The sequence below is a fragment of the Podarcis tiliguerta genome, assembly GCF_965153285.1.
Source record: "Podarcis tiliguerta genome assembly, chromosome: 2".
NCBI lineage: Eukaryota > Metazoa > Chordata > Lepidosauria > Squamata > Lacertidae > Podarcis > Podarcis tiliguerta.
Genome location: NC_139535.1, coordinates 86,733,714 through 86,754,035, shown reverse-complemented (window position 1 = coordinate 86,754,035; position 20,322 = coordinate 86,733,714). Strand labels below are relative to the sequence as shown.

Below are 20,322 nucleotides of genomic sequence, written 5' to 3'. Positions count from 1 at the left end.
AATCGATGGTGGTGCCCAGTCTTGCTCCTTCCCAATTATCTTATTTTCTTTTCCCTGCAGGGGTTGTAGTACAGAGAGATATCTGCACACCATTACTTCTTCTAAGCCCCAATAAGAAGCAAAGGACTTAATAAGCCCCTGGTCTTTGGCTTCATTCCAGTTCAATGGTCCAAGCCTGCTTTTGAAAGAGAGAGCTGCCAATTTCCTCTATAATGCAGCAGCAATCTGCTTTGAAGTTAAGCTTTGATTAAGTTAGTAGCAAATAACTGGGTGGCAGAGTATTCAGTTGACTGCAGGTTTGCTTTGGCAAACTCTCCTCCTTCTCCTCCTCCTCACCCCACCAGCCACACTTTTCTCCATCTGAAAGCTTGTTGGCCCCTAGATCAAAGGTCTCCTTGGCAGGGGCGCCAGCTCTGGGGGCAGAGGAACTTTAGACCCCCAAAGTTTTAAGGAGGGGCTCAGCCCCCTCAATATCCAGCAGCAATCTCACAATGTCATGCAACATCACGTGTTGGACGTCACGATGTCGTGCTTGTGACGTCATGATGTGTGATATCAGGGCGCTCTGCATGTGACGTCAGCCCTCTCAATCATGAGCGCAAGCCAGCACCAACACTCCCTGGCATGATTTTTTCCTTTTTTTAATCTTTGAAAGGGAAACAGACATTCAGGCCACCAGAAATGTTATGACCTGTAAATGGGTTAAGTGAGTTATCTATATGAGAAGTCAAAGCTAGCTCTGGATAATCATTTAGGGCACTTCATACAGTGGTAGGGGGATGCAGGTGGCGCTGTGGGTTAAACCACAGAGCCTAGGACTTGCCGATCAGAAGGTCAGTGGTTCAAATCCCCGCGATGGGGTGACCTCCCGTTGCTCAGTCCCAGGTCCTGCCAACCTAGCAGTTTGAAAGCATGTCAAAGTGCGAGTAGATACCATATTTTTCGCTCTAGAAGATGCACCAGACCACAAGACGCACCTAGTTTTTGGAGGAGGAAAACAAGAAAAAAATATTCTGAATCTCAGTAGCCAGAACGGCAAGAAGGATCGCTGCACAGTGAAAGCAGCAATCCCTCTTGCTGTTCTGGCTTCTGGGATAGCTGCGCAGCCTGCATTCGCTCCATAAGATGCACACACATTTCCCCTTACTTTTCAGGAGGAAAAAAGTGAGTCTTATAGAGCAAGAATTACAGTAAATAGGTACCTCTCAAGTGGGAAGGTAAACAGCGTTTCTGTGCACTGCTCTGGTTTGCCAGAAGCAGCGTAGTCATGCTGGCCATATGACCCAGAAGCTGTACGCTGGCTCCCTCGGCCAATAAAGCAAGATGAGCACCGCAACCCTAGAGTTGGCCACGACTGGACCTAATGGTCAGGGGTCCCTTTACCCTTTTATACAGTGGTAGAGAGACAAATGAAGTGGCACATTCAAATTCACGGATCACGTAGATTTGTGGGGAAATAGGGTGTTTATCTCCATCTCTAAACTCAGATGCACTTGACCAAATAGTAACAATAATAATCTTGAAGTAAATGCAGGCATTTGAAACCTCTGGATTTATTAGTTAAATGGTTTTCAGCTGATTTGAAACAAGATCTCCCTAGCTGTTTGCTTTGTTACGAAGGCATTACAGAATGGCTATGAACATTTTTAAAATTCTCAAGGATGTAAGGGACTATGAGGGCGCAAGGCCTAGAAACAGATGGGTCTGGATGCTGTTGGCAGGATTTTCAGTTTATTGATCAACTGCTCGAGTGGGTGCATGGATGTTTGTTTGCTTGTTTGTGAAATTTCTATACTGCTTTTCAGTTGGGTGTCTGAAAGTGGGGTGCCGAGCCAGTCAAATAAAATTAATTAAAATCCATGACCACGTTTAAACAGCAAAAATCAATATATAAAACATTGAAACAGCCAAGAACATAAGAAAAAGAAATGGCAGACAACAAAGCTTACTCCCAGATGCTGTTTGTGTGAAAGGATGGCATGTGAATGTGTAAGAACAGCTGCTTGATATTCCCAAGTCATGGGTTCAGGATCCAGTGGGATCTAGCCTGCTGCCTATGATGGCTATCTAGGGAGAGCAGCTCCATACCTACATGCTATGGATACACCTGTATGATGGAGAGACTGCAAAGTGCATAAGGAATCCAGAGTATTCTTCAGGTCTCTTCTGACAAATAGTTTCACTGAATTTGGCACTTGTCCCAGAACTTGGATGTCCTTGTTTTCTTTGTTACCTTTTTATCCTAGATAACTGGAGCTCAGGGTAAGGAGAGACGAATATGCCAACTTTGGTTTTCCTCAGTTTCTCATTTTTCCAATCTTAAATTCATTTCTCCATGTTTTTGCAGCAATCCTCAGTTCTTTTTTAAAAAGCTCACCATGAAAATTCAGCAGCAATTTAGTGTGAATTTCTCTGAAGAAGCACACTTTGGTATATAGTTGTGACTAATGTATCCGGTGCTCCCCCCGCCCCCGGGGGTACTGAAGGGTAAGGAAAACTACATGAAGGTCTTCTATCGCTGGTATATAACTGAAACTGAAACTTTATACTGTGATTTTACGTTAAGAAAGCATTTCTGTTGTTAAAAACCAATAAAGATGAATTGGAGGGGGGGAAGGGTACGCAGTAGAGGCACCTCTTTTTGTTGTTGTTTAAAAGTGTGGCGCTTACTGTAACAACTTCATGGTGACTACCAGAACCTATTTTTCTAGAAGAAAAGCACTGAACGTATCCTAATATTTTTGTATATTATCTTCACCAATATATGCAGTTATGTGCACACTTTCCCCTGATAAACACCTTTTTTTGAACACATTGGTTTTGTTTGAGAACTGCATCCTAAAATCTGAAATGCAAAGGTGGCTGTGTTTCAGTTCACATATTAGTTTGAAATGTCTGAATTAGATAGTTTCTCATTCAAATATACTGCCCCCCTCCCATTTTATCCCCATTTTATCCTCACTTCAACCCTGTAAAGTAGGTTAGGTTAGGAGACGTTGAATGGACCAAGGTCACCCAAAGAGCTTCTTGACTGAGTGGAAATTTGACAGTTGCATTCATGGCCTATTATGCTCGTCACAATGTAATAACAAGTAGTAATGTCTTGTCACCAGAGCAGAAACTACTGCACCTGCTACCACAGTGCTCCCTTCAGTAGTGGAGCTTCATGCTCTAGCACTGAGGGGTGGAGAGCAGGCGGGGGCAGGGCTGGAGCGTGTCCTGGGGGCGTGGCACGCCTCCTGAGGGGGTGTGGCACCTAGAGCGTGTGGGAGGGGCAGCCATGATGGCACCCCACTGGGATCGTGCTGCCGGGGGCAGTGCGCCCCCCCCCATTCCTCTTCCTCCGCCAGTGGCTTAAGTTAGCTTAATTGAACCCTGCTGCAGGAGAGAAAGGCCACTTCTGTGCTGCCTAGACAAAATGGCTGCTTAGTATTTCTAAAACAGTGGTACCTTGGTTTAAGTACTTAATTCGTTCCGGAGGCCCGTTCTTAACCTGAAACTGTTCTTAACCTGAAGCACCACTTTAGCTAATGGGGCGTCCTGCTGCCGCCGCATCGCCGGAGCACGATTTCTGTTCTCATCCTGAAGCAAAGTTCTTAACCTGAAGCACTATTTCTGGGTTAGCGGAGTCTGTAACCTGAAGCGTATGTAACCCGAGGTACCACTGTACTGCTTGGGATAAATGCAGATACACTAGTTACTTATAAGCCAGAAGAAAAGAAGAAGAACTGACCCCTTCATTCCCTGAGAACAGGCTGATTAATTGTAGGCCAGGAGTGCTCTAGGGAAGTGCCTTCAGCACAGGATGCATCTTTCTGCTCACCTAAACAACGCTCAGTTAAGTGGTGATAGCTAAAGGAATATCTGTTTGGACAGATAGTTCTCCCTGTTCTCCTCTCTCATCTGCCCTTCGTAATTAATGCCCAGGCTTGGCAGTGTTGATCCCAAATTGGCAAATAGCTAAGCCCTTGTGCCTTCCTGTAGGAAACATTCCAGCTCTGAAGAGAGAGAGAGAGAGAGAGAGAGAGAGAGAGAGAGAGAGAAGGCAGTCTTCCCATGATGGGGCTTTGTGTCAGACACTGCCCATCCTAAGGAAATGCTGTCAATGTCCTTTAATGTCAAGAGAGAAGCACCCTGTCTTTTTAGCCCAGTAATTAAGTCTTAGGACCAGCTCTGCAAATTAATGTAATGCTTGAGCCAAAGTGGAATAGTCAAATTCTCTTGTAGTTCCTTTTGTCTAAATTGCTTGTTCTGCCAATGCATTCCTCTTTCTGTGTTTAAGGTACTTCGTTGGCAAACATTCTAGTCTGGTATGATGCAATTAAAAAGCAAGAGCAACGCTGAATGCCTATGTGTTCTATAAAAAGCCGTAGTGAGGATGGCTGACGGTCAGGAACGATGGGAGCTGCAGTCCAGTCATCACTGGATGGCACCACATCCCCCACCTGCACTCTATAAACGTTGCTGGCCAGAGTAGAAGTGGGGACTGGGAAGTTGGAATGACTCCATTCCGAAAGGAAGAGGAGAACCCACCCACAGTCTACCCTCTTAAGCCATTAGGAGGGACTCCCTGCCTTTGGAGTGGGGAGAGGGATAGGATATAAGTGGCTGGTGGCAAATACCAAGAAAAACCTAGAGGAAGTCCCAATGTGCATTAACCCATGTAAAAGAGGGTGGGGCAAAGTGTCAAACTCCTGTAGACAACTGGTTCATGACCAGGGAGAGAGGGGTCATGAACCCAGCCTTCTGATTCCCAGAACCAGAGCTCTACCATTGCACAGAGTGCCAGGTTTCCAGGGACAATAATTGCCAGGTGGTGCTAAGCTACTATCCTGAATTGAATTCATACTCCTGAACCTAGTTCCTGCTTTGAGTTTCTGGTCAAGGCATCCTAGTTACTTGGAGTTGCAGTGGCTTGGAACTGATCTCCACCTCAGGACTAGATGGAGGAATGTTCAACTCTTTCCTAGGCTTTGCCAGTCGAGCTCGTTTGCTCTTTCAGTGTGTAGGAGAATACAGTGGTACCTTGGGTTACAGGCGCTTCAGGTTACATACACTTCAGGTTACAGACTTCACTAACCCAGAAATAGTACCTCAGGTTAAGAACTTTGCATCAGGGTGAGAACAGAAACCGTGTGGTGGCGTGGTGGCAGCAGGAGACCCCATTAGCTAAAGTGGTACCTCAGGTTAAGAACAGTTTCAGGTTAAGAATGGACCTCCAGAATGAATTAAGTTCTTGACCTGAGGTACCACTGTATTGCAGTTTTCTTGGTAGGCTGGGTGATCTGAACTTACCCTCACCCATGGTATATAGTTATTTGGAGGGGGTATGTGGGACATAAATAGGACAGCTTTGCCGTGTGTGTGTGTGTGTGTGTACACGCGCACGCGCGCATATGTATGACATATTCCATCCTTGCTGTGATTTAACTTCTGTTTCACCTCTCTCGTTCTCCTGAACCAGGAGAACTGATACTGGCAAGCACTTTTTAATTCTTCAGATGTTTAGGTGCAAGCAGATGCAATAAAAAGGTGTTAATTTCAAGGCAAACCTCATTTGAGGTTTCTAATTAATAGCACTGGCATGTTGTTTTCTTGTTCGGGGCTTCTGGAACACACCATCTGCAGCACCACTTTTATCCAAATTGTTTTTTTGGAGAAGTCTCTGCTACTTAAACGCAGATCCCAAATCACATTAGAACAGCTCGCTTTCAACACCCCTTCATGAAGAAGAATGAGAATGGAACCTCTAGGTGTTCCGTAGAGTGCCTGGGCAATCCATCACTTCGCTCAGATGCAGCTACTTCTTCCTGGGTGGAAACATGACAGCAATCCCCAGGCAGCAGCAGCAACAGGGCACAGCAGGGGCTTCTGGGCCAGTGAGTGGTGAAGAATGGCTGCTGTTGCATCAAAATGAGGAGAGGGAGCTGGAGTAGAGACAGCATGTCCCCGTTCATTCATTATCCATGCTGAAATCGCGACAGGATGTCAGGGGTAGTTGGCAGCGGACTACAATGACTTCAGAGGCTGCCGACAGTGCTAGAGTTTGGCCCTGCCAAAGATTCCCAAATAGATGCATCTGTTGGTGCGTGGCGGGAGCCACCACATTGTTTCCTTGATCCTGTGCCTTTAACAGCATAAAATTGCAAGGGAAGCTTTTCTTGGCATGGAGATAAAGCGAAGAATAATGCTTAGTTCACTTGTTTAATTTCTGCAGGTCAGGAGAGGAGCTGCATATAAAAGGAAGGGAAAGTGGCGATCCTGTGCTTGCCACGTTCATGGAAGAATTAGTAATTGTGTGGGTTTTTGTAAAACGTATGGAGGCATTTCAGGGCAGGGGGATGAACCATGACATATGAAGGAAGGGGGATTTACTTCTTAGCCCCCACTATAGTTCCAATGCAGAATGGGGCCCCCACATGTGTAATTGGCAATGGGAGAGAAGCTTTTGTTGTCACTGGCCTCTTTCAAGGTTCTGCAGCTCCTTGAAAGCTCTGAGCACAGGTCTCTATTACAGTGGTACCTTGGGTTACATACGCTTCAGGTTACATACGCTTCAGCTTACAGAGTCCGCTAACCTAGAAATAGTACCTCGGGTTAAGAACTTTGGTTCAGGATGAGAACAGAAATTGTGCTCCGGCAGCAAGAGGCCCCATTAGCTAAAGTGGTGCCTCAGGTTAAGAACAGTTTCAGGTTAAGAATGGACCTCCGGAATGAATTAAGTACTTAACCCAAGGTACCACTGTAGTCTGTTGCTGTTGTTTTGTTTTATTTTTTAAAATGACAAAGTAATATACTTCTCTGTACCTGAGAAGTTCTCCGAGTCCAGCCTTATTTGATTCCCAAACTGATAACCAAATTTGGCTATTCTAAGTGGTTATCAGAGATGATGATGATGCTTTGATACACATTATAGTCACTTGGGGCTCATCCACACCCCGGTTGTCCCATGTCTGTTGTCTGTTTTTAATTTTTTGAAATATTGGTCACATAAACCACACACCTTATATTAGGATCATGACTGCTTCCTATTTTATTTTCCCCACACAGCAATTAATATCAGTATGACAGAGGAATGAGTGTGTGATTTTGCTGTGGCATATGAAGTGCCATTCTCCCATGAGTACACATCTCAGGAGCCGATGAGTCTCCATGAATGAGATGTTCAAGTGTGGAACTTCCCTTTGTAGTGTTAAAAGTTAAAGTGAATTGCATTCAAGAGTTTTAAGTCAAGTACCATATAGTTTAATTGATGGGTGGACTGGAGCCACATAGAGATTTTCTGCTTCCATGGAACTGCACTGACATTATTGATTCCCAGCCTAGATTATGTCCCAAAGTAGGTTATACTTCACAACATCTGAACATTATTCATCAATCATGCACACGATGCAAAAGTATATGCATAAATCCTCACATATAAAAATCTTCATTCTCCAAACATCCCTGGCAGAGATATTGCTTCTATTTCTGCTTTACATATTGCAGCATGCCACCTCAATCTCTGAGCGGTGCGAGATTCCAGGGCTTCCAGATGCTTAGCCAGGGTTCAGTTTCCTTCAGAATGAGGGACAGCAGAGGCTGTGGTGTCATTATGATATATGGTGTATTTACACACATATATACAACCTGAAGATCAAACGTATCCATTCTTAAGGAAATCAGCACTGAGTGCTCACTGGAAGGACAGATCATGAAGCTGAGGCTCCAATACTTTGGCCACCTCATGAGAAGAGAAGACTCCTTGGAAAAGACCCTGATGTTGGGAAAGATGGAGGGCACAAGGAGAAGGGGACGGCAGAGGACGAGATGGTTGGACAGTGTTCTCAAAGCTACCAGCATGAGTTTGACTAAACTGCGGGAGGCAGTGGAAGACAGGAGTGCCTGGCATGCTCTGGTCCATGGGGTCACAAAGAGTCGGACACGACTAAATGACTAAACAACAACATACAACCTGAACCCAGGAGAGACAGTTCACAACATCTACACCCCAAGGGGGTGTGTGTCTTATTTCTCCCATAGTCACAGCCTTGGATTCAAACAGGAATCAGGCACCATTCTGCCTCCCTGGCTTCCCAACCTACTTCTTTCAACTTCTAGCTCACATAACTCAACTCTGCCCTTTGTCTTTCTAACTATCAGTGAGTTGAGGGAGGGCCCCCCCCACCTATTTGCCCTCTGGCACAGAGCCACTTTGTTACCTTAGTGTCCCATACTTAAAGGGCCATTACCTCATCCAAAGCTAGCCTGGCTATCCCAGAAATTGAATCCGTCCTGGATCCAGGAATCAGAAGGGGGCTCAGGCATACAGCCTACTCTCCCAAACCCTTCCAAAGCATAACAATATGTAGCAGTAGGCCTGAGAATGGTGCAACTTTTCAGTGGCCAGATTCAATTAATGAGTTCTGCTGGTGGAAGCCCGCATAAGGATTTTTTTCACTAGCGCAACAGGGTTTGTTTGTGTCTCCTCCTCCTTCTCCTCCTGCATGTCCCCCCCCCCCCTCAAATTGGCTCTGCATGCATTGGAGGAACCCAGGTGGAGGAGAGGGAAAATTGTTCTGTCTGGCAAGCTGAAATGCTCGTGCTGACAGAAAGATCTCCTTAACAGTACATTGAGTTCCTCCCTGAGAAACCTCTGGGTAAGGCCAAATCTCAGTTCATTGATCCACAACAGTTTTTACGAGATTCACTATTAACGTTTCATGTTAAAAATAATTTGGGGCTTCATCTTGAAAATTATTGCGGGATTGTCATTTTTTCATACTTATGATGCTTCCTTAATTTCCCACTAAACCTCACTTTCTCTAACCTTCCTTCCTTCCTTCCTTTTCCCTGAGAGCTAATTCCTCAGCATTTCTTCCCCTTTGTTCTTTTCTGCCACTAAATTTCGATGCACTGGAGAGTCCATTTATCATGGGAAGCTTCTCTCTGCATTAACATTTGGTGGCAAACTGTTGACTGTGGACATTTGGAACCAAGGGTTGTCATACTATCTCAGACCATTTACCGATGAAAGCCATGGCACAGGGAGTTTCCTGCACATCCAGAAATGCTGAGAGCAAAGTATGCTGGGGAAGATGGGAGGGAGGGAGAAGTGTGCCAGACTTGGGCTAGTTTTTCCTGTGGGTGGTTATTCTGGAAGGAAAATAAATGGAAGGCGACTTCTTCTTTTTAAATGTGCCTCTTATGTGAAATAGGAGAGTTAAGCTTATTTGTGGTTGTTTCTGTGCTGGAGCAACTTTATCAAAGATAAGATTACAGAATTCCTGGCATTTGGGAATAGAGATGAGAAGGTCTGAGAGAAAACCAGAAAAATGAGGATGGGGGTTGCAGAAGAATGGGGGGGATGTCCCCACTCCACATTTTCTGACTTTCCCCCAGACCTTCACATCTCTAAACCAGGAATGGTGAAGCTGTGGTCCTCCAGCTGGTGATAGACTCCATTTCTCACTGGAGAATGGTCAATGGTCAAGGATGATGGGAGGTATTGGTCCAAGAACATCTGAAAGGTCAGAGGTTCCCCATCCCTGATGGTCTAGACCCATGGTTCCCAACGTGGGGTGCACGTCCCACAGGGGAGCATTTTGATTCTTAAGGGGGGCAATTTGAAAATGAGTTATTAACAGTGAATGGCCTTTTAGGCTTCCTCCACGTGAATAGGAGTTCATTTTTTGAATAAAAAGAATTCTATGTCACGGGAGGGAGGGCATCAAGTCCTATAGCCATGCCAAGACTGTCTCAAATTCAGGCCCCACCCTTACAAGAAAGGTTAAAAAATATTCATGGTGTGTGTGATGTGTGTGGACTTCTGTCCAGCATGTTATGTGCTTCAATTAATTGTGAGAAGAGTACTTTCCACCCAGAAAGCTCCCTACAGAGAATAATACAGTGGTACCTCGGGTTACATACGCTTCAGGTTACATACGCTTCAGGTTACAGACTCTGCTAACCCAGAAATAGTTAAGAACTTTGCTTCAGGATGAGAACAAAAATCTTGCTCTGGCAGCACGGCGGCAGTGGGAGGCCCCATTAGCTAAAGTGGTGCTTCAGGTTAAGAACAGTTTCAGGTTAAGAACGGACCTCCAGAACAAATTAAGTACTTAACCCAAGATACCACTGTAGTAGGAATGACTTTGTCTAGAGAGAAAAAAACAAGCAACAGGTGGACAGGCAGGCAAGTATGGACACTGAAATCAACTCAAGGAACGAGTTGCTCAGACTCAGGAGCCAGAGCAGAGTTTCCACCAGATAGATGCCTATTGGCTCTCTTGTGTCACCTGACAAGATCTGAACTAGAAGCAACATCAAACGCTGCTTTGAAACCACTCTTCACTGCCTGGTTAAGAAGGCAATTGGTGCACCTTATATAAAGAGACATTTGAGACCCATGAATGAAAGATACTTTATAATAGTTCAATTCCAACACATCCCTCACATTCTGTCTTTAAAAATACCTATTTCCTACCATTTGTATTTGTCACACATTGAAGTCACTGCTTTTGACAGCGAGCTGCTAAGAATACCAGATTACACTGAGAATGCATTTAGAGTTTGTGCTGTGGAGACAATGCACAAAGCAGAAAGAGATTCATCTTTTAGTAATGCCCATTTTGTAAGAGGCAATAAAGATACAGCATCCGGTAAAGAGATAAACATGCTATAACTAAGCCAGAGTGGCAAAATTGGAGACAAGAGACAAAGCAGGGGGAATGGGGAATTAAATTAATGTGTGCACTTTTTTAAAAAAAGATATATAAAAAAGAGTCAACTCCCAGTCACCTCATACTGAAAATGAGCTGCCTTGGGGAAAGATATATCTTACAGGGAGTTTTTGAAGGATGATAAATACTGTAGTCAGTCTATTATAAACTGCAGTGTGAGCTGAATCTTAATCAAGACACGGAAATATAAATCTAAAAATAATAAAGGGAAAATCAATATTGATGCTCAGGAATAAAAGTACTATATTTTTGTTAGTAAACGTTTTTAAGGTCCCAGGGAAAAAATTATTTGAGAGAACCTACAGTAATTTACTTTAATTTCAATAGCTGGCAAGCTCCCAGAACGTTTGGGTGGAATTTATACCATTGCCACAAAACAAGCTTATATATAAACAAACAGCATTTATTACTTCACTGCTGGTAGCCTACCGAGGCACCAGAAAAATGTGCTAGCAGACTGGGAATGCACCAATGGCAGCATTTCTGTGAACTCTACTTAATACCATGGTATCATTTGATTATTAGGAAAACACAGTACAACCTACATACAGGGACTGTATAGTTATAAATCTCTCTCTCTCTCTCTCTCTCTCTCTCTCTCTCTCTCTCTCTCTCTCACACACACACACACACACACTTACACACTTACATTAACAATAATAATTTATTCTTTTTCCAATAAAAGGTTCTCAAAGCAACTTACAAAGATGTAAAATACAAAAATGCCATAAAAACAAACGGAGAACAATGAACCATAATCCCAGGGTCATGGGTTTGGGACTAGATGACCTGTGGCATCCCTTTCAGCTCTACGATTTTATACACAGTGCCAAAACTGTTCCTCCACCAACAGCACAACAAGGAGGCTTTTCCACTAGGGCAATTTTTAACCACCCACCCCCAAAAACCCCACCCTCAAAGCCACATACTCTTTCCTGTCCCTCACACATTTTACACTTCCATGAACTGAAAGAGGCTTGTAGAGACATTTCTGTCAAACTCTGGTTCTCTGGCCAATCAGCTCCCTACAGATCTGTAGAGAGGGGCTTAAAAGCAGCCACTCTTAATATTCAAAAGTCTGCTGAGAGATTTATGGGGATGGATTTCTTTGCCGTAGTCATACTCTTGGATTAAGTGTGTGACTTAATTTTTAAATGGGATGTATGGAGTGAAAATCATATCAGAAAATCACACTTGGTCCCTCTTATAGGAAAGCTCTTTCCTGGTTGTCTCCCTCTTCTATCTCTGACCACTCTTCATCATCTCACCACCAAACTCCTGGCTCTGAGTTTTCTTCCCTTGAGGGTTCCCCAGCTGGTTCTTTCCACCATTCCTCTATGTCCAGCTGGTCCATGGCATCAGGTTTCCCCATCTTCGTTCAGCTGACCAGTTTTGTTTTGAAGGGGAAATGGCTGGGACAACATTTAAGTCTTTCCCACCACCACCACCACCTGAACAGAAATTTGCCCTGAAGTGTGCTCATTTTAAAATGTGCTTATCATGACATGTAGCTTGGCCCTTGATGTAAGATCAGGTTAAATTCCAACAAGCATGTATGTCCCCTGCCTATGTGGCCCCCTTATCTGCTCCCCCCATATGCCCCCCATTAAACAATTTGAAAGGGCTGAATAGGTTCTGAAATTGAAACTCGCTCTATATTGTGTTCAGTCATTTGTCTTAAAATATCACTTTTCGATAGTTATGTGACAAAAATGCAAAGAGGCATGACAGAGACTATCTGTGCCATTATCTTACTCTGATATAGCTTGCGGGAGTGTAATATTCCATGAGCCTTCTTGGGCTCAAACTCTGAAGTCTGTTTCCACAGAAACATGCATAGCACATTTCACAGAAATTCTTGCGGAACAGCTAATGTGACACAACGTCCTCATTTGGAAGAAATGAAAGGAGCATTTGAGAGTGCGATAGCCAAACACTCATTTCTAAGTTAATACTTTTTGATAAAAGAGCAGCTGACAGTTAATGGAACTGGTAAAAACTCTCTGTGAGTAATAGACCCAATTGCCATCTGTAGTAAAATGCAGCCTTTTATTTGAGCTGTGGCAATTTTGTACCAGCTGGGAATCTTGACCATTAGGCCTCATTAGAAGTATAGCCCATTTTCCAGCTAAAAAGTCCCCCCAGAAGCCAATTCTGATTTCATCTGAATTAGCACTGATCATCAGAATACTAATAGGAAAGTTCATCTCCACTTAACTAGCTTGTTCAAGTGGCTTGCAGTGGAATACAAAGTCCTCATAATTTTCAAGAGATTATCCCTTCAAGAATGGAAGAGAAAAACAAAACAAATAGAAGACTGAACTGCAATAAGATTGGAGGCCTCTGGTGGCCCCACTGCAAGAAGGGGCTTCTAGTGGCCAGCTGCTCTACACAGCAGCTTATTCTTGCAGATGTTTGACTGGCCTCTTTTCCTATAGCTGTCCAAATCCCTCAAAGCCAAACATTTAGCCCTGTGCCTGTGGAAGAAAAGGAACATGTTTCAAATAGGCATGTGAGCAGTGGGTTTTGTGGAGTGTACAGAACAATCCTAACAAGGGGCTGAGGAGAGATGCAGCAAAGCAGATTCACCGTCACATTCAGGGCCCTGTCAGCTCAACCTGGCCAGAAGGGGGGGGGGGCAGGTTTGTTTGGGTGGTTTCCACTATATTCCTGCTGTGGAATCACTCCCCCTGCGCACACACCCGGATCAAATGCTGTCAGCACCCTGCAACAGTCTGTTTTGGGGGCTTTCCACTGATTACTGCAAGTGGTTGTTTATTACCCACCTGCGTAAAAACAAACAAACCGGCCACACTCCTCTTTGCTTGCAGAAGGTGACAGAGAGGTGTTCCATTGCACACACCTTCAACATGGAAGGGGGGGGGGTACAATTGCTGCCTTACTCTTAAGTATGCATGCATACCCTCCAACATTTCTCCGATGAAAATAGGGATGTCCCATTCCATAATGAAAATTTTACTATTTATACCCCACACACCTTACTGGGTTGCCCCAGCCACTCTGGGCAGTTTCCAACACATATAAAAACATAATAAAACATTAAACGTTAAAATAATGTTATACAGGATTGCCTTCAGATGGCTCGGGGGTCGAATATGCAGCTTTAGAATGAGCAGGGCTTTCACTAAAGAGATTGGGGTTGTTGTTTCACATGGCCCTTTTCTTGGGCCATGTTGTGCAACATCCCATGTTATTTGAATTTGTTTCTTAACTGATGGACTGGCAGGATGTTAATAATACTAATAATTTACAGCAAAACTCCCTACATATCTCAGCTTTAAATCCCTTTGGGTTTGATGGGGCTAACACCCAGGCAAATGGGCAAAGAACTGCATCTTTAATTGCTTGCCAGATATAATTTACACCTTTCATAATCTTCCCTTGGAACAGCTCTAATATCCCAGTGGAGTCTTGCCCCATGATTTTAAATAGATTGGTGTCTTTTTTTAAAAGTTCAGGATATGTAGTCGTCCCTCCCCCCCTTGGTAGCATGATGGGCCAATGCTGGGAGTCATAAACCATCTTGAAAGGGGGGGGGGGATGTGGATCGGTTACTGCCAGAGTGTGGCCTTTAAATCAAGAGCTGGAGCCAGGAAGGTTCATAAAACCAGAGGCAGGATTTTTTTTTTTAGCCTTGAGAATTGAGGTACTTTAAATTCCAGCCTTCAGGTTCAGTGATCTGTTCAAGAACAAACATAACGCTTAAATAGAAGGGACCTGAAATCAGGACACATTTTCCTGCTGAGTTAACCCAGGACAGCCCTCCTAAAGTTTTGCTCATTTGTAATGACATTTTCCTGTATTTTAACAATCCAGAAAGAGAAAAGGCTTACAATCATTATGCTGCGGGAGACAGGATCTGCTGCAATATTCACCTTCAGATACATCAATAGGAGTAGCAAAAGTAATACATTTTAATAGAAAGTCTCAACAACATAACCTTGATTTCATTCTAATTGCCCTGTTGACCTGTTTCTCATGTATCAGGCTTCCCCAGCTTAGTACCCTAAATTGGACTACAATTCTTGCCAGCCCCAGTTAGAGTGGCCATGGATCGGGAATGGTGGGAACTGTAGCCAAGAACACCTGGAGGCGATCACTTCAGAGACGGCTGCCATGCATCTGGTCTAAGGTCTTCCCCTTGCTAAACAAATGTAGATCAAGTTCAGTCCCAGCGTTTTACCCACTACAGCTCACTGCATCCTATATGCCAGGTATGAGGAGCCTTTGGCCTTCCAGATTCAACTTCCAACCATCCCTTTGAGTGCTTTACAGCAACTCTCTCCTTCTCACTAAGAGTGTTTTGCACATTACACTTCAGCAGGCCCAGAATTGATACTGAAGGTATGCTCAACAGGGAGCTTTAGCCGGCCCTGGTTCTCTAAAGAACACTACTTTTGTTTGACACTGCTTGGGTTACCCTGCATAATGGCCTGTGTTGGGAAAGAAACAGGGTGTGTGTGACCCCAACTGTTCTCTTTGATTGAGTATCTCTCTTTGCCTGGAAGCCAAAGGCAGCCCTAAAATCAACATCTCAGTCCATCCTCCACGACCCTTCTCTAGGAGACACTTGTGAGCAGGTTTACAAGGGAAGAGGGCCAATTCAGTTGTGGTACCACCACCACCTGGTCTATGGAAAGCTCTCCATAGCAAGGTCCAGCTTAAGACCTTCCTCTTAACACATTTGATGGGAAAGGATTGGTTGATACCACCACCATGCTAATTGGTTATTCTTGATTACCTTGGGGAGGTGGTATGGTTTTAGTGTATCATGGAAACTGCTGCAGTGTTTTTAATTTTTGTATATTTCAATTGCTGTAAGATGTAATAATCTATTCAACTAAAATGTAGCACTAACAGAAGCAAGCACAAGGATTCCCACCGGCACAACAGGAATCTCCACCCCCTACTCTACCTTGGGACCCCCAGATCAGATTTAGGAGGGGGAAGGAGAGGGGTAGAAGGTTCATTTGCACTGCAAAAATCCTTGTGTTGATGGAACCTTAGAGATGGCCGAATACAATCCTTATACCTACATATCAAATGTGAAGAGAAACAGGCCAGAACAATAGGATGGGTGGCAATGCAGAGGACTGTTGTTTGTTTGAAGAACTGTCAGAGAACAGGTCTCTTTTTCAAGTCTAGTTTTAGGAGAGGGGCCCATAATAAGAGAACGCAGGGGTCCAGAAACTGCCTATCAACAGTAAACTGAGCAGGCACAGAGCTCACAGTCTTCCCCATTGTGGTGAGATGTATTGAATTATTATTTAAAATATAGAACTTACACACCCACACACACCCCAGATGCACCTTTTTGGTGATGCATCCGTGGTCACCCTGGCCTGGCAAAATTCAGCATTTGACACTGCATCAGAAAAGGCAAAGGCAAAGTGAAAATTTCCTATTATTTTCACTGAGGTCTCATAAGCAACCTGAACACACACTTGGATCACACATTTGGAATCACAACTATGCTTTCTAAAAAAAATGCATCTGCCACATGGGAGATGGCTTGAAACATTTCTGAATGCAACTCAGCTCCTTCTGCACTCAAGACAGCCGCGATGAACATATCAGTTGAAGGGCAAGGGCTGCAGAGTAATAGAGTTTTGAATTGCATTATTGCCCCGCCCCAACCCTTTAGATTCTACAGATAATAAGTGCAAGCCATTCAGTTGTCTTTGTCCTCTTTGTTCCTGAGAACAAAATGGACCCCCTGCTCTGCCTTCAGTAATGTAGGACTGGAGAAAGGAGAAGAGTAGCCTGCAGCTTCTGCTCCAGGGTGTAAGATGGACTCCATTATTACTAATAATTTAGCACACAACACAATCCACAAAGTGCTTTGCAATTGCTCAGCACTTTCCCCGTCAAAGCCGCTCTCTGAAGAAGCCAATTACTGGCCCTGCTTCCACAAATGGGGGAGCAAAAAACTGAGAGGTAGCTATTTGCCCAGGGAAACAATAGTTGAGTTGTTGTGGTTTCTTTAAAATCCTTATTTCCATAGTGCAAGGCTGGCATTTTAGACACCGGACCACACTGGCTCCTTGACGATAACAAGCACAACTTCAAGCCCATCCACCTCCATCCACACCACTGCACTAACCTTTCCCTGGTGTGTTATGTGATTTATGCAGGACCCCATTCTGTCCACAAGCATAAGACTCTGATTTTAATGAGGTGCTCTATAGAAAGGAGATGGCCAGCCTTTCAGCATTCGAGCCGATTTACCTTTGGGAGTTGTGCAGGTGGTGCTTTTCAGGTCCCTACAGCTTTGCATCAAAGTTCCCTCATCTGCACAATTGTTAATGGTACAGGGACCCTAAAGTTTACAGTCTGGCCATCCTTCCTATGGTGGCCTAAGCATTTCTAATGCAAAAAGGTTCATGCAACAGAACTCTTTCCCTTTAATGATCGACTCGTTCAGCCCATTCTTTAAGCCAAAGGAACTGCATAGCATGCATGTAGCAAAAGCAACATACTGAAACGCTTTGGTGATTTAGAACGATGGAGAGGTAGAAAAGTCTTACCAGCAGGAAAGCTGCAGGCAGAACTGAGATTGGGAAGAAATTAGATTCAGATTGCACATAAAAGCAAACCTACCTAATTCGCCCTTTCTGGAATGGTACCAGAACCAAAACACAGTCATTCTTTGAAATTCACATTTCTCCAAAGGGTTGAAAATGTGAGTCCTATTTCTGGGCTGGTAAAGAATGGAGTTGTTAAGCACTTGATTGAATTTTTAAGAAAACCCTACAACTCACATATGCATTGCTGAATAGGCTCCATCCCATCATTTCAGAATGACTGACAGTGCAGCTCTATGTGTGTCTACTCAGAACTAAGTCCATTTGAATCCAGTGGGACTCCTAGAGCTGAAGCCTTAATTATACCAATTAACAATTATCTTATTCTCCGCCTTCCCAGAGTTGCGGCCATCATAGAGCAGCAGCTAGCTGCTGTTATCTGAGATTACATGAGTTTAAAAAAACATGGTTGGTTTCTTGACAGCTAGAACATCTTCTTTGTGGAGATTGCTCAGTCATTACATTTGCCAAGATCGGTGTGCTATTTATTCAAAGATTAGATCTACTCTGGCAACACTGAAATGCAGAGCAGAAATGTCACCTGGCTGCTCTTTAATTATGAAGGAAGCGTCCACCCCCTATTCGCCCGCTGAGAAGGATAGATGTTGTTAAGTTCTCAAAGTATTATTTTGTGCTGTTTAAACACTAAAAAGGCCTGTGCCACCTGAAAAGACCAACAAATATATTGCAGCATGAGTTTTGTCAGCCAAAGCCACTTTAGCAGAGGCAATAATAATACTTCTCTTTTTGTAAAGGAAGCCAAGAGACCAAGTAATGCAAGGGACAGCAGAAGGAGGTGAACTGAGCACGAATGAATGCAAGACCTAGCAAAACCATAAGATCGTGTTTATTGTGACCCACTTGCAACTGGTTGTGCTTGTAAGCACCTGAAGAGGCCAATTGTGTGCTATACAAAGCCAACCAAGATCTCTAAACCTACTAAAGGACATCTTGGATATAATACAAGCTCTAGAAATCTCCATCTCCCACTCTGCTCTTTGCTGCTTTTCTTTTTTAAATCTGGATTTATTTTCAGGTGGAATGAAGGAGATTTGGTAGTCTTTTTATTCATTTTTTGGCATTTTGCCCTAAGCAAGACTCCAAACTCCCAATAACCTTTGGAATGAATCAAGGACAGGCTGTTTGCTCAGGTTTCCAGTGAGATACTAGTGTGATTGCTTTCTTCCCTGGGAGGTGTAAGAATCTGAATGTCATCATTGTACAAGAACAGGGATTGGGAACCTCAGGCCACAGGGGCCAATTGCAGCTTTCTGGGCCTCTCTGTCGGATCGTTGGAACTCTCCTCATCCTATACCCCTTTACCCAGCCCCACACCCTCTCCTGAGGCCACATCCTTGATGGGCCCTCCTTTGCCCCCTCCCCGAGTGCTTTTGCCTGGCAGGAGTATGTCCTTGAACTCAGATAATGCTTCATGCTTGCCTGGCTGTTGGAACTAGCCTACTGTACAAAGCTAACATTGACACCAATCGCTCCACCTACTTTTTGCCTCTGGTCTCGCCCACTACTGGCATGTGTGACCCCTGAAAGGTTGCCCAGATAGCAATGTGACCCACAGCCTGATAAATGTTTCCATATCCCTGCAGTAGAATGAGGTAGTGGAAGCTAAGCTGGCCCCTTCTTTATAGCAATGGATCTTTGCCAATTGATTATACCAGTAGTGGATCTGTCCAAGCTTCCTTCATGCAGATGCCTTTTGATACTGCCGCAAATGGTTGTGGGTTGTTGTTTTTTGGCAGTTTAAAAACTTGGCAGGTGTAATTTCACTCCTTAGTTTATATTCCTAAAATGACTAAGAATCTCTTGGCAAGGTAATGTCCTTGGAAGTTAAAGTAAGGTTGGTGGTTTTTAATTACAAAAATGATAATGCAAGAGCTTCAGTTCCCGGACAGAAGACATGCCTACACTAGTTGTCTTTTATAGCTGAGTTTATATACATGGCATCTGTAATGCACATCCGACCTGCTGAACCTACGCTGTAAGAAAAAGCTTCAATTTCAGAGAGAGTCAACTCTCCTTAACCTTTTTGGGGGGATGGGGGTGGCGCAAGTGGGGCCATTTCATAAATTACAGAGGCAAACAGGGGTTTTAGTTATTTAAATATCATCATCATCACCACTGATTTATTAATTGCTTTCTAAACAATCTCAAACTGATTTACTTAGAATATAATTGAAAACTGTTAAAAACACCCAAAAAACAACTTTATTTAAAACAAAACCCTACCAAGTCATGGACACTCATGGAAAAGACCCACCAGGAAAACCTATAGGAACAAAATGTCTCCACATGTTTCTGGAAAGGGCAGATAGTGGGTGTCTGTCATAATTTGACAGGAATCCTATTTCATAGATCAGGGGCAGCCACACTGAAAGCTCTGCTCTAAGTTACTGTGCAGCAAGCTTCTGAGATCTCTGGTACTTGCAAGAGAAACATTCCCACGGACCACAGCAATCTACTGGGTGTATAAGGGCCTCCAATAGAGCCCCCTCAAGGGAGCTTCAAAGATGATAACACATCACACAACAGCCCTTTTTTGAGGAAGTGCTGTGGGAGTTTTGGTCCATCATGCTCTCCCATGACATCCCTCTGGCTGCCAGAATGGCTGTCTTTGGCGATTGGCACTGCAATTTCAAAGCACTGTTGTTTTGGGACAGAGGGACCTCTTCCTTCTTTCTGACAAGTCTGGATGCCTGACAAGAATGAATCAAAGTTTATATCTCTTTTTCACTTACTCTTCAGGTACCATCCAGCAGTTGGCTTGATGGAAAGAATCCAGGCGATTGCTCAGAATGTCTCGGACATTGCAACGAAGGTGGATCAGATTCTTCGCAACAGCCTCCTAAACGGAAAATGTAAGAAAACCAGCAGGCTCACCAAAAAGGATGATCTGTAACATCTGCTTATATATATTGAAATGTTTCTGGGTACCATTGTATGCACACGCTCACATACACGTGTACAAGTTATAGTTTGTT

At 43.9% G+C, this 20,322-nt stretch overlaps 1 protein-coding gene across 1 annotated transcript in view; it reads left to right on the top strand.

Moving 5' to 3' along the window:
- Nucleotides 1-20,322, top strand: part of MGAT5B (alpha-1,6-mannosylglycoprotein 6-beta-N-acetylglucosaminyltransferase B) — a 168,989-nt gene that overhangs the window by 71,320 nt on the left and 77,347 nt on the right. The window contains exon 4 of the mRNA XM_083428470.1: nt 20,087-20,199. Within this exon, the coding sequence (XP_083284596.1) occupies nt 20,087-20,199 (113 nt within the window). The remainder of the gene's footprint in view (nt 1-20,086; nt 20,200-20,322) is intronic.